Here is a 13389-nt window from a genome sequence, read left to right as displayed (position 1 = left end):
CTTTTTAATAATATCAAGAATGAAATTGTTTTTTTTTTAAATTTTAATCTGTCGCCTGGAAAATTACAATAATGAAATTTTTACTAACTAGTCATTTTCCCGAGGAGTACTGTTCGCTCAAAGAGGAAATGTTTTCAGTATATAATTAGTGATCATAAATAAAAGAAAAAACTTAAATCTACCAGAAATAACTGTTAACCTATTTTACTGTCACTGTGAAAAAAGAAGTGGAAATATCACAACTTATGTATGTATAAAAAGACACATATTACTAGCAGATAAACACATTATACCATGTTCCTCTCATTTCTCAGCTGTAGTCTCTAGTTGGTTTTCTTTGTACAGAAACACCTTTTTTACTGCCCCCTACCCCCACCCCACCCCCCAAAAAAAAAAAACATCTTCTTAAAGTAGTAGTACTGTTCCATTGAAGATGACTACTTCTCTTCAGTTTACTTCAGATCATCAGTACCCAATAAACCTAAGTATTTCTCAAGAAGATCATCAACAAACAAAGGCTAGTGCTGAAACAATGAACCAACAGATCACTGGACGTAGTAGAAGGTCCAAAGGAGGAGCAAACAAATCATTAACACAGAAGAAGAAACAATCCCAAAGAGGTATGGGTGTGGAAAAACTTGAACGGCTCAGATTACAAGAGCTAATTTCTTCAAAAACAAGTCCACTTGATCAGTTTCCTAAATTATATGGTGGTGTTAACCAAGTCATGGCCCCTGATTTCTTGCTTCATCAAAGGGTTGCAAATAGTACTGTGCCGTATGGATCTAGCACTTATGGATCAGCTCCTATGGCATTTGGAGATCAGTTGATCATTTCTGGGCATGATCAGTTTCAAACTCAAATGGGTCTAAACGGATTTGCAACTAATTCTAAAGAGCTTATTACCCCTACTGAGAAATCGAAAGAGCTTTCTTCACTGCCAAATTTAATGAGTATCAAGTCATCTTGTTTCTCCCATCGCTGCAGTTCATGCAACAAAGTATAATATACTATACCCTTTGATTAAATTTTTCATTTAAAGTTTGATTTTGGTTTATTTATGTTTTTTGCTTTTTAATTTCTCTTTAATCGTCAGAAGAAGCGCATGATTAATGGAGATGATATGGGACGTTCTAACATAGAGGCTGGCATTATTCATATGGAGAACGTGATTGGAGAAAATCAATATTTTGGAACGAAGCCTTTGCTTCACCCATTCTCTATACCTAGTCATCTTGAAAAGGTAAAAAAAATGCAGCCCTAATTTTTTTTTTTATTTCTCTTAATCAAAGACAATATAAAATGTTAGCAGTTCATTCTTTTTTATCATTCCTCTGTATAGGTTCCGGGATGCTTTTTCTCATGTAATTTTTGTTTTGAAAATTTAATAATTTGTAGGGGGTAGAGATAGTGGCAATCCACAGAAAGGGAAATTCATCATCACCATTATCAGAAGGAGGACTTGTAATGGAGTATGAATTCTTTCCTACAGAGAAAAGTGGCAGATCAAACACTATAAGTTGTTTCGAAAATGATATGATGATGAAGAAAATGATGACTACTTCATCAGAATCTTCTTCAGTTGCAGCAGCAGCAACAGTGGGTAATGGAGAAGCTTCTTGTGTTACTACAATATCTTGGGTTGATACTGCTACTACAACTACACCCACCAGTTCTATTGATCTATCACTCAAGCTTTCTTTCTAGGTCTTTTTTAATTTACAGATTATATTAAAAAGGAGTTACTATTTAGTTTGTCTTTTTTCTATATGGTTTCTGATTTTTGTCTTTTCACACTTGTGTGAAATTTATCTGATCAAGAACCCAAACACTACTTTTTATTTACCCTTTTGGTTTATATAGCTAGCTACCTGTTATTACCTCTCCAAAATGGAGCAATACATTTTCTGGGTTTTTGTTATCTCTCTCTCTCTCTTTCTCTATGATCTTTGGGATTGTGTCAGTGAGATGGAGATGCTTCAGTAAATTTCTCAGCTTTTCTGATCGTATTTAGTACTATAATATTTTGTTTCCCATTTGGAACTCATGATTTTATTGTTATAATGCATAGAGTATCCATACGACTGGCTTTAATTTAAACTTGCTCTTATATTTAGGTAATTAGAAATGTATGAAATTATACTTGAATCAGTCTCTTATGGAGGAAAAACAGTTTCAGAAATGAGTTTCTTATATTAAATACATATCCTTCTGATGTAAGCCTAAAGTTTGAAGACAACAGCCTAGGCTAGCTATTTTACAAATTAATAAAGGGAATAGAAATTAAACAATTAACTGAGAATTTTTCAGTGAAAGCTCCGAGTGTAAGCATAATCTACAAAACCCTAGCAGCTAGAGTTTCCTTAAAAGGGGTGGCCACAAAAGCACAAGGAATACATTATCTGTTTGTGGGAGTCAAGCAAATATAATTAACCAAACCAAAAGAAGAAGTGCTTTATGGCAGTGTAAAAAGTGAGTAACAAAAGAGGAAGGCCAAAGAGCAATAATAGGTAGTCAGTAGACCGTATACAAGAAAGTAGTGTGTATCAGCTCTTCTAGCTTGTTGAATCCACCAGCACTGCACTGCTGGCTCATCTACTGCAGTCTGTAGCTGCTGCTTTTTTTTTTTTTTTTTTGGCTAGCTGGTTCTTTTCCTGCAACTCACAGCTCTTGCTCCCCGCGCCCAGTAGCAGTACCTTAGTGTAATGAGTATCTATTAATTAATATGCACCGGTGACACTCTCATTAAAACTTAAGAGAGTATGTTTTTTTTGTATGATCAGTTTAACTTTTACATATTGATGTTGAAAAATTAGGTAACACCCAAAAAATAACTATATTCAACCGTCTATTATAAGTGAATCTTGTAACCTAAAAAATAGTTTGAATTATTTGGTATAATCGGTTAAAATACACTATGAGTTTTCTTTATATTATAGCCTGTTTGGCCAAGCTTCTTTTTGGCTAAAAGTGCTTTTTTGGGGCCAAAAACTGAGGTGTTTGGCCAAGCTTTTGGAAGGAAAAAAAGTGCTTTTGAGGAGAAACAGAAGCAGTTTTAGAGAAGCAGAAAAAGTAGCTTATCTCCAAAAGCACTTTTTTGAGAAGCACTTTTGAGAAAAATACACTTAGAAGCAGGTTTTTAAAGCTTGGCCAAACACTAATTGCTGCTCAGAAGTGTTTTTCAAACTAATTAGTCAAACACAAACTGCTTCTTACCAAAAGTACTTTTGAGAAAAGCACTTTTGAAAAAAAGCACTTCTCAAAATAAGTTGATTTTTGCAGCTTGGCCAAACGGGCTATTAAGTATAGAAGTTAACTCCGATTTTGGATTCTCATAACTTTTGATGTGTAATTAATCTGTGTCTGGGCTATGTTTTTTCGAAATCACACTAACCCCCTCGTATCTACCATTGTATTTTTCAAATGACATTATATGTTCAATTACCCGTTTGACCTAATATTCATAATATTATTTTTCGGTTAGTCCAAATTCACAAAAAATGCATTTTCCTTAACATATAAGGTCTTTCTACCTAAACATATTACACCTTAATTACTTTCAATTTCTACCTTTTCGTGCATTGACCAAATTCATTGTGCTTTGGATTCAATAGATTAATGGTTTACTTCAAAAGGCAGCCTTGAGAAAAGAAACGAAGCCATGATAAGCATATTGTTTCTGAAAATCCTTTATAAGAAAGTGAAAATCAGTTTTCCGAGGCAGGTCCAACCTAAAAGGAAGCCCTTTCAGGATTTTAGTGATTCAATTATGCATAATTGTATTTCATTCATTTTAACTTAATTAGCAGATTGTTAAAGAAAATACACAAATGAGTTATTTACCGTATTTGTTTGAGAAACAAGTGGGTATATATTTTTTATTTTTCTTTCGCATAAAGTTGGTGTATAGGATTAAATTGTACTCTAGAAGAGTAAAACTAGATAACTAACTATATACAGTTAAATTCGGACTTGCCTAATTTTGTGTGGCTAATCGGATTTGGGTGGCAGATCAAGTCTCAGCCTCGCATTGTATCGAGTCTTGGCACGGAGATGGACCACCAAATTCATGAACCAATGACCAGTCATGATTGAAATTGGTCATGATCGAGATCGAAGCAGGATAGAGAACGAGCGAGATCGAAGGGAGCTTGCTGGGTCAAATAACAGGAAGCCGAGATATCCATGACCAAGCAAGGATCGTGACGAAAATCTTGGCACGTATCAAGTCAAGATCGGTTATTTAGTCAATCGTAGGATTTCTTTCTATATTTAGAATTATACCGTACGTAGAATTTCTCTACTATATAAAGGGGTTCTAATCATTTTGTAAACATGACATTCACGCATAACAAAATATTACATTACATTTTCTCTCAAGCTCTGTTGTTTGGTTCATACTTTCTGTAGCATACTCTGTTGGTTCGAGGGCGATCTAGCTCAAATACCATAACCTCTCATTATATTGGTTTGCTTTATTTTACAGTTAATTTCTGATATTAATTCTCATATTTCTCAGTTTGTGCCAAGTGAAATCACATATCCTTAAAACCACTTATAAGTTTAATTGTTATCCAATTTTAAGGGTAAAAAATTTGGCGTCCACCGTGGGCTGAGGATAATAGTGATTGCTTAATACAATTTTCGTAACACACATTATTTTATGCTTGCTCTTTGAAGTGTCTTTGATTACAGGATTAAAATATGACAAACTCTCAGTCAGCACCTCAACACATTGACAATGATCTCAGCCACCACGGCGAGAATGAGAACATTGCACCAGGAAACGTTGTACCCCCTGCCGGCCTCGGTGGAGTCCCGGCTGTAGACCCAATCGACGTCAGTTCACATGTAGCCGTCAATGGAAATGTGACCGTCAACCCCGAAAGCAGCGTTCGTGGGGGTACTCGATCACCAACCCAGAATGCACATGGCGATGAAGACGGCGGGATCAACTTACGGATAATCTTCGAAATGTTACAGGCCCTGCAGACAGTAATAGCCCAATTTCAAAACCAAAACCAAGCCCCAAGCAGGGTCGAACTCAAACCATCCCAGGAAATCATACATAGGGTTGAATCGGCCTCGAGGAAACCAAACGAGAAAGAGTCGGACCCCAGTCCTGCTATCACAAAGATGCTCGAAGAATCGACAAAACAAATCGAGACGCGGGAAAAGAAGATCGAGGAAAATGATAAGAAGGTGGAAACTTATAACGCCAGTATATAAACTCTCCTAAAACTCGGAATGTCATAAGTCACAAGCTAAAGAAAGAAACAGTACTCTCATACTCCAGAGTCTAATAAAAGAAGGAAAATACAAGAAGGGTTGACATGGGGTGGAATGGATAGGGACTTCGAGGTCTGCGGACATGGTAGATATACCTTGAAGTCTCTACGGTCGCCTCGTCTCACCACTAACTCCAAGGCTGATAGCTCATACCTGGATCTGCACACGAAAAACATATGCAGGAAAGGGCATGAGTACACCACAATGGTACCCAGTAAGTGCCAAGCCTAACTTCGGTCGAGTAGTGACGAGGTCAGGTCAAGGCCCTACCAGATTAAATATCGCAGTAAGAATAAATACTGAAATTTAACAAGAATGTAAGCATAGAAGAACAACATCTCAAAACACAGAGATAACAACAGTGGATCTCCTAGGATACCGTCCCCTAGTCCCAAACGTAAATGTGCGGGGGGATCTACCGGAATCCTATTCCGTAGTCCCAAAGTAAATATGCAGAACATGGGGATATACAGGAATATTGCTCCTTAGTCCTAAACATAAATATGCAGAATAGGGGGATCTACCCGAATACTATTCTGTAGTCCCAAACGTAAATGTGCAGGGGGATCTACCGGAATATCGTTCCTTAGTCCCAAAGTAAATACGCAGCTCAACCAACAAAAATAACAGTTGCAACAAGGAAACCACAATTTAAGCTAAGTCCGAGTCAAGAAAAAATAGGAATTTCACTAAGCATGCTACACCGAGTCCAGATAGGCAGTTAAGACAGTTAAGGCATGTAAAACATATAGATACAAGCAACTAATTTAGCTAATGAAATCAAAGCTAAGGCAAGAAACTAGAAAAATGCCCAAAAATTCTCCCCGGGCCCACGTCTCGAATCGGGTATAAGTCATAAATTATGAACACCCATTTACTCACGAGATCACTCGTGCAAAAATCATCCAAATTCGACGCCTAAATCCCACTCAAATCTCAGATTTTTTGTTGGGAACCTTTCCCCTCCCAACTTCCTTACTCCAATTCCTTAATTTAATGAAAAAAACAATTATGGATTAATGAAATATGATCAAAATAGGATTAGGAATCGTTACCCAATATCTCTCCTCCAAATTTTCTCGAAAAATCGACTTCCACCGAGCTCCAAATTGAATTTTAGTGATATGAATTTCAAACCCTCGAAATCCCCTTTTCTGTCCAGTGATTTCTGCTTTTGCGATCCTAAGACCGCATCTGCAGTCCCGCACCTACGAAATTTCTATTGCAGGTGCAGCTTTTCACTTAATGCACCTCATCCGCTTCTGCGATTTAGTGGTCGCACCTGTGGATCCTCGTTCACATCTGTGGTCCCAGACCGCTCCTGCATTCCTTCACTCACACTTACGGGCATCGCAGATGCGGAACTCCCCTCGTACCTACGACCCCAAACTTTCTCCCAAAATTCGCTTATGCTCTTGGTCATCCACATATGCGGCACCGTACCTGCGATTCCCTACCGCATGTGCGAAAACACCAGAACCAGCACACCAAAAAATCCTCTAAGTCCTAGTTTTCACCCATTGAGAATCTGAAACACACCCGAGGCCCCCGGGACCTCAACCAAACATGCCAACCAATCCTACAATACCATACGAATTTACTCGATCCCTGGAATCATATCAAACAATGATAAAAACACAATTCATCCTCCAATTCAAACCTAATGAACTTGAAACTTCAAAATTCTACAACCGATACCGAAACCAACCAAACCACGTCCGATTGACCCCAAATTTTGCACACAAGTCATATTCCATACTAAGGACCTACTCCAACTTTTGTAATCGGATTCCGACTCTGATATCAATAATTCCACTACCGGCCCAAAACTCTAAAAATTCAACTTTCGTCATTTCCAGCCTAAATGAGCTATGGACCTCCAAAACAAAATTCGAACATGCCCCTAAGCCCAAAATCACCCAACAGAGCTAACAGAATTGATGAAACTCCATTCCGAAGTCGTCTTCACACTGTTCCAGCGACGATCCAAATTCTAAGACTTAATCTCTCATTTAGGGACTAAGTGTCCCCGAACACTTCGAAACTCCAAACGAATAATCCCGACAAGTCGCATTAACAAAAAAAGATATGGGGGAAATAGTTAATAGGGGATCGGGGCGTTAATTCTCAAAACGACCGGTCGGGTCATTACAGGTACCCATGGACATAAAACAGAAGATTGTAGACAACTAAGGGGGGAAATAGCCCGATTGTTCAACGAGGGGAACCTTCGAGAATTCTTAAGTGATTGGGCCAAGAATTATTTCAAAAATAGAGATTCAAACAAATAGAACGGGAAAGAAGAGCAACAACACGTGATTCACATGATTGTCGGAGGGGTGAATATTCCCAAAGACCAGTATTTAAACACACCAAGGTGATGATCACAAGGGAGAAGCTAATTCGGGACTACTTATTGGAAGGGACCTTGTCCTTCAATGACGAAGACGCAGAAGGGATTGAACAACCCCATAATGACGCACTGGTAATATCTGTCATAATGAATAAAATTCAAGTTAAACGTGTTTTGATTGATCTAGGTAGCTCGACCAACATTATTCGATCAAGGGTCATGAAAAAACTCGGCCTGCAAGATTAAATTGTTCTGCCAGTAAATGAGATCAGGACCATCCAAGAAACAAAGTTCCATGTGACCGAGAGAGACATGAGGTACAACGTTTTGCTTGGAAGGTCTTGGATCCATAACATGAGGGCAGTACCCTCGACCCTTTACCAAGCTCTGAGTTCCCGACATCGGAGGGAGTCAAAATAGTATGTGCGGAGCAACCCGCCGCCAAGGAGATGTTTTCAATCGATGAGGTGATACCGATAACGACACTTTCATCAGCAAATGGATCAAATTATAAGGGAAAGCAGAAAGTCAAATAGCAACCACAGTCGCCAGCCCCGACCCAACCGGAGGAGCAGGGAACTTACGAGGATGATGACTATATGATACCTCGATCCTTCATAATCCTGATGATTTTGACGCCACAAAATCAACGGTCGAAAAGCTGGAACAAATCATACTGATCGAGCATCTGCCCGATCGAAAGGTATACCTAGGCATGGGGTTAACTCTCGAGCTCAGGAAAAAATTTATTCAATTCCTTAAAGCTAATATGGATTGTTTTTCCTGGTCCCATCTCGATATGATAGGGATCCCACCGGATATCACTACTCATAAACTAAGGTTAGACTCGAAGTTTCGCCCGGTGAAACAAAAAAAGAGGCCTCAGTCCGAGGTAAAACATGATTTCATCAAAGATGATGTAACCAAACTTCTCAAAATAGGATCCATTCGGGAAGTAAAGTATCCTAAATGGTTAGTAAACGCAATGGTAGTCCCTAAGAAGGAAAACACAAACTAGAATGTGTGTAGATTATAAAGACCTGAATAAAGCATGCCCCAAGAATTATTTTCCCTTGCCTAACATCGATCGTATGATCGATGCCATGGCCGGCCACGAGACTCTTAGTTTCTCGATGCCTACTCCGGGTACAACCAAATACAGATGAACCCGGAGGACCAGGAAAAGACCTTGTTTATCACTAAGTATGGCACCTACTATTATAGTGTAATGCCATTCGGACTAAAAAATGTTGGTGCGACCTATCAACGCCTAGTAAATCGAATGTTTGAACAACAAATAGGGAAATCTATGGAAGTTTATGTTGATGACATGCTATTTAAGTCCCTGCAAGCAGAGGACCATTTGAAGCATTTGTAGGATACTTTCGATATACCAAGGAAGTACAATATGAAGTTCAACCTAGAAAAGTGTACATTCGGGGTTGGCTTGGGCAAGTTTCTCGGCTTCATGATGTCCAATTGGGGTATCAAGATCAACCCCGATAAAATCAAAGTTATCGAGGATATCAAGGTCATAGATAATGTAAAGACTGTGCAGAGGCTAACCGAGCGCATAGCCGCCCTAGGGCGATTCATTTCGAGGTCCTCAGACAGGAGTCACCGATTCTTCTCACTCCTTACGAAGAAGAACAATTTTTCATGGACCCCGAAATGCTAATAGGCCTTGGAGGAACTAAAGTGGTACTTATCGAGCCCGCCACTGCTTCATACCCCGAAAATGGACGAACAACTTTACTTGTACTTGGCAGTCTCGGAGATAGCAGTAAGTGGAGTCCTAGTTCGAGAAGAACAATGTACGCAATTCCCTGTCTATTATGTTAGTCGGACCTTAGGTAAGGCCAAAGCTGGGTATCCTCACTTAGAAAAGTTAGCGCTCATTTTGGTAAGCGCCTCTAGGAAATTAAAACCATATTTTCAATGGCATCCCATACGTGTTGCAACAACTTATCCCCTTCGAAATATTTTGCATAAATCCGAAATTTTGGGCCGATTGGCCAAATGGGCCGTGTAACTCAGCGGGTACGATATTGAGTTTCGACCCCGAACAAACATCAAGTCTCAAATCATGGCAGACTTCGTGGACGACTAAGGTTGAAAGAGAATTTAGCCAACTCGAGTACATCTTCGGGGATCTGGACCCTCTTTATGGACAGTGCTTCAAACTTAAAGGGATCCAGACTCGGAATCGTGCTAAAACCACCCATAGGTAACATGGTTAGACAATCTATTAAAACTGTAAAATTGACTAACAATGAGGCCGAATATGAGGCCATGATTGTAGGTCTCGAACTAGCCAAAGGCCTGGGAGCAGAGGTGATCGAAGCCAAATGTGACTCCCTCCTCACTGTGAATCAGGTTTAATAGGATCTTTGAAGTTCGGGAAAAGCGAATGCAAAGATACTTGGACAAGCTACAAGTAACTCTACGCCGGTTCAAAAAATGGACTTTTCAACATGTGCCTCAAGATCAAATTAGCGAAGCCGATGCCCTCGCAAACCTAGGCTCATCAGTTGAAGACAACGAACTTAATTTGGGGGCTATTTTACAATTCATGAGGTTAGTGGTCGAAGAAGGCAATGCCGAGATAAATTCCAAGCTTGACTTGGGATAGGAGAAATACGTACATAGAGTATTTGAAGAACGGAATACTTCCTTTAGATCCAAAGAAATCAAGGGCCCTCTGTATGAAGGCAGCCCGATTTAGCTTATCCGAAGATGGAACCTTACTCAGGAGGATGTTCAACGGTCCGCTAGCGATATGTCTGGGACCGGGAGATACCGAATATGTTTTGAGGGAAGTCCACGAAGGCACATATGGGAATCACTCAGGCATTGAATCACTGGTTCGAAAGGTAGTCTGAGCCAGCTAATACATGTCGAAGTTGGGAAGCCAAACATCAGATTCTGATACGCGAAAAAGGAATCGAATGATGAGGCCATGAATATGAGCCTAGAACTATTAGATGAATGACGTGAAGTTGCCATTATTCAATTGGCCGCCTAGAAACAACGAATCGAGAGGTATTATAATTGAAGGGCCAAACTTCAATACTTTAATGTCGAGGACTTGGTACTAAGGAAGGTAACGCTAAACACTGAAAATCCAAATGAAGGAAAACTAGGTCTGAACTGGGAAGGGTTGTACCAGGTTCTCGAAATCACTGGAAAGGGATGTTATAAGCTTGGCATGATGAATGGTGAACAACTACCAAGCAATTGGAACATATTGCACCTAAAATGATACTATTGCTAAGGTATAAACCCTTCCATTGTCATTTATATTTTAAACTAACTCTTGCAGGTGTTAGATTGGAAACAACGATGGCCTCCTTAGAGTGAAGTCTTTAGGTCTGAAAGCATGCGTTGCACTCTTTTTCCCTTAGATCGATTTTGTCCTAATTAGGTTTTTCGGTGAGGTTTTCAATGAGGCAACCATTGATCGTGCTAACTTAGAACAGTTCAACAGTATCTGAGGTCTCTTTGCAATCAACCTCAAATACTGGGGGGCATTACTCTTGAATGTAAACTTTGTTGCGAGGAAATTACTTCATGACATCAGGGTCTTGATAGGAGAAATTTGTAAGGGCCAAACGGTCAAATGAACAATGTCCGCTAGTTTGCTCGAGCCCTGACACAGAACATGTACACATTTATAATCAATTATAATGAGAAGTATTTTCCTTGTCGACATCTCATACCTTAGATACTTTACAATTTCATACTCTCGATCTATTATGAATACAAGCTTAAGGGCCGGTCATAACCAGAGTTCGGATAATTACCCTTACGCTCGGGGACTGCCATTCGAAAAATAAACAAGTTCGAATTATTAAAACTTCGAAAATCATAAGACCTTTTAGGCAATTCTCGATTTTCATAGGCCACAACCACCCTACTCGGGGACTGACATTTCAGGCAAGCTCGAAGTAAAATGGGCAAATAAGCCCAAGGGGCAAATCCCGAACTAAAGAAGCTACGACCAAATTAATGCAGTTCGGAGACGTCCGAATTTTGTAACAAAACAGGCCTTCGAGTTCTTTCATAAACCAGTTAAAAAGGCTACCTCCGGCTAAATCACAAAAGGCTTCGATAATATCAAGCCTCGAAAACTCTAATGAGTACAAAGTTGTTCGAACTCTCGAACGTTTTTCATGGTATGTCATTACAAGTTTTGCAAATACAAATAATACAAAAACTTTTCAAGACGAAAAAGGGAAGAAAGCCATAAATAATCTTTTTACAAAGGCCATATCGACCTAATATAAGAGCTTAAGGGATGTTCGACCATCCTCGCTCAAATAAAAATCCTAAGGTTTTCCTCACTTCAGGTTCGATCATACACTCACTCGATCGTAAAGGTTGTACTAGTTCGATTTCGAATAGATTGTCCGAGCCTCGGACCTTAGAATACGTTTCCATAATTTTATAAGCCTGAAAAAAAAAAGTGACAACTGATTCATAAGCCATAGAAAGAGAGATGTTTCATATATTTATCAAATTTTTTTTACAAGGGCCATATGGCTCGATCAAGAATTCTTTATAAAGGTCGGACGGCCTCGATGGAAAAACAAAAAATCACTAAGCCTAAATAGCATGGTCCTTGTCGGAAGAAGTATCTTTGCCCTCGGAATCTTCTTTACTAGACCTACTCAAATTTTTGGAGTCTTCCTCAGGAAAAGCCAGCTTTCGAGCCTTTGTTTCCTCTGCCCTGGCAACCTCGATTTCAGCAGATATATCAAAACTTTGATCACGAGCTCCCTCAAGAGCCTCCCTTCGAGCCTGCCAGTTTGCATGGTCCACCATGCTTGTGTTAGGGTGGCTTCTGCGTTGGCTTTGTATTGGGTCGCATTAGCCTGGGCCTTAATATTGGTCGCGGCTGCCGTAGACCTGGCCATATCGAGCCCTTTGGCCAAGTTGGCCAAATGGAATTCAAGCTCCTCGGCTCTCTTTGCATGAACCATGGCATTCTCCCTTGCTGCCCGAAGCTGAGACTCAGCCAACCCAGCTCTACTTAGATGTCCTCCTTATGTGTAGACAAAATGTCCATGCACACATTGAACTCTTCATCCTCGGCTCGTTGGAGGTCATTGATCTGTTCGAGCCTCTGTTGAACCTGCAGAATCGGATCATTAGTTGTTATCTCTAACTCATCCTCACTATCATGAAGTACTCGGAATACCTGCTCGGCCATCTTAGCATGTTTATCTTGAGCCGCCACCAAGTCAACCTGAGGTATCTCACTGAGAAACTTGTAGGTATAGTATTTCTCAGTAAGGCCCTGAACCTCGGCCTTGCACTCTTTTCGGATTCGAAGAAAAGCCTCATGATGCAACATAGAAGCCTAAAATAAATGAAGAAAAATATTAGAATTATTTACGATTTAAAGTTATAAAGAGATAATGGAAAGACCCTTGATCTTACCCGATTAAGAGCATGATGGTCCTCGTTGAACAAGCAAGCGACTTCCACTTCATCCATCTTGGCCCGATCCTCCTTGGTAACCAAGCATCGGAGATAACTAGACACCCCTATTGGGTCAGAGAAAACCCGAGCATCCTCCAAGACCGAGATGATAAGTGGACGCTTATGATCGGGATCGACATTGGGGGCCAGGAATTGGTTGGTCAGTTTAAAGCTCAAGGAATTCTCACTTGAGCTCTTCCTCGGTACATCCAAGTTACCTAGACCGGTGACATCCTCTACCTCAACGAAATAACCACGAAAAA

At 39.9% G+C, this 13389-nt stretch overlaps 1 protein-coding gene across 1 annotated transcript; it reads left to right on the top strand.

Moving 5' to 3' along the window:
* Window positions 1-320: 320 nt before the first annotated feature.
* Window positions 321-1926, top strand: LOC107789918 (uncharacterized). Its single transcript, XM_016611800.2, has 3 exons — window positions 321-1000; window positions 1097-1243; window positions 1399-1926. Exons 1-3 carry the CDS (start codon window positions 434-436, stop codon window positions 1705-1707), a joined length of 1023 nt encoding a protein of 340 aa, XP_016467286.1. The 5' UTR covers window positions 321-433; the 3' UTR covers window positions 1708-1926.
* Window positions 1927-13389: the final 11463 nt, after the last annotated feature.

Source organism: Nicotiana tabacum, chromosome 10 (assembly GCF_000715075.1).
Source record: "Nicotiana tabacum cultivar K326 chromosome 10, ASM71507v2, whole genome shotgun sequence".
In the NCBI taxonomy this organism is placed as follows: Eukaryota; Viridiplantae; Streptophyta; class Magnoliopsida; order Solanales; family Solanaceae; genus Nicotiana; species Nicotiana tabacum.
Note: the sequence above shows the minus strand (reverse complement) of the source record. Positions and strands in the feature narration are given on the sequence as shown.

What these genes read in the sequence shown, in the direction of transcription:
- LOC107789918 (XM_016611800.2), top strand. Translation starts at nt 434, where the DNA reads ATGACTACTTCTCTTCAGTTTACTTCAGATCATCAGTACCCAATAAAC. An exon ending in GCTGCAGTTCATGCAACAAA is followed by an intron (nt 1,001 to 1,096) that starts GTATAATATACT and finishes TTTAATCGTCAG; the next exon opens with AAGAAGCGCATGATTAATGG. An exon ending in TACCTAGTCATCTTGAAAAG is followed by an intron (nt 1,244 to 1,398) that starts GTAAAAAAAATG and finishes AATAATTTGTAG; the next exon opens with GGGGTAGAGATAGTGGCAAT.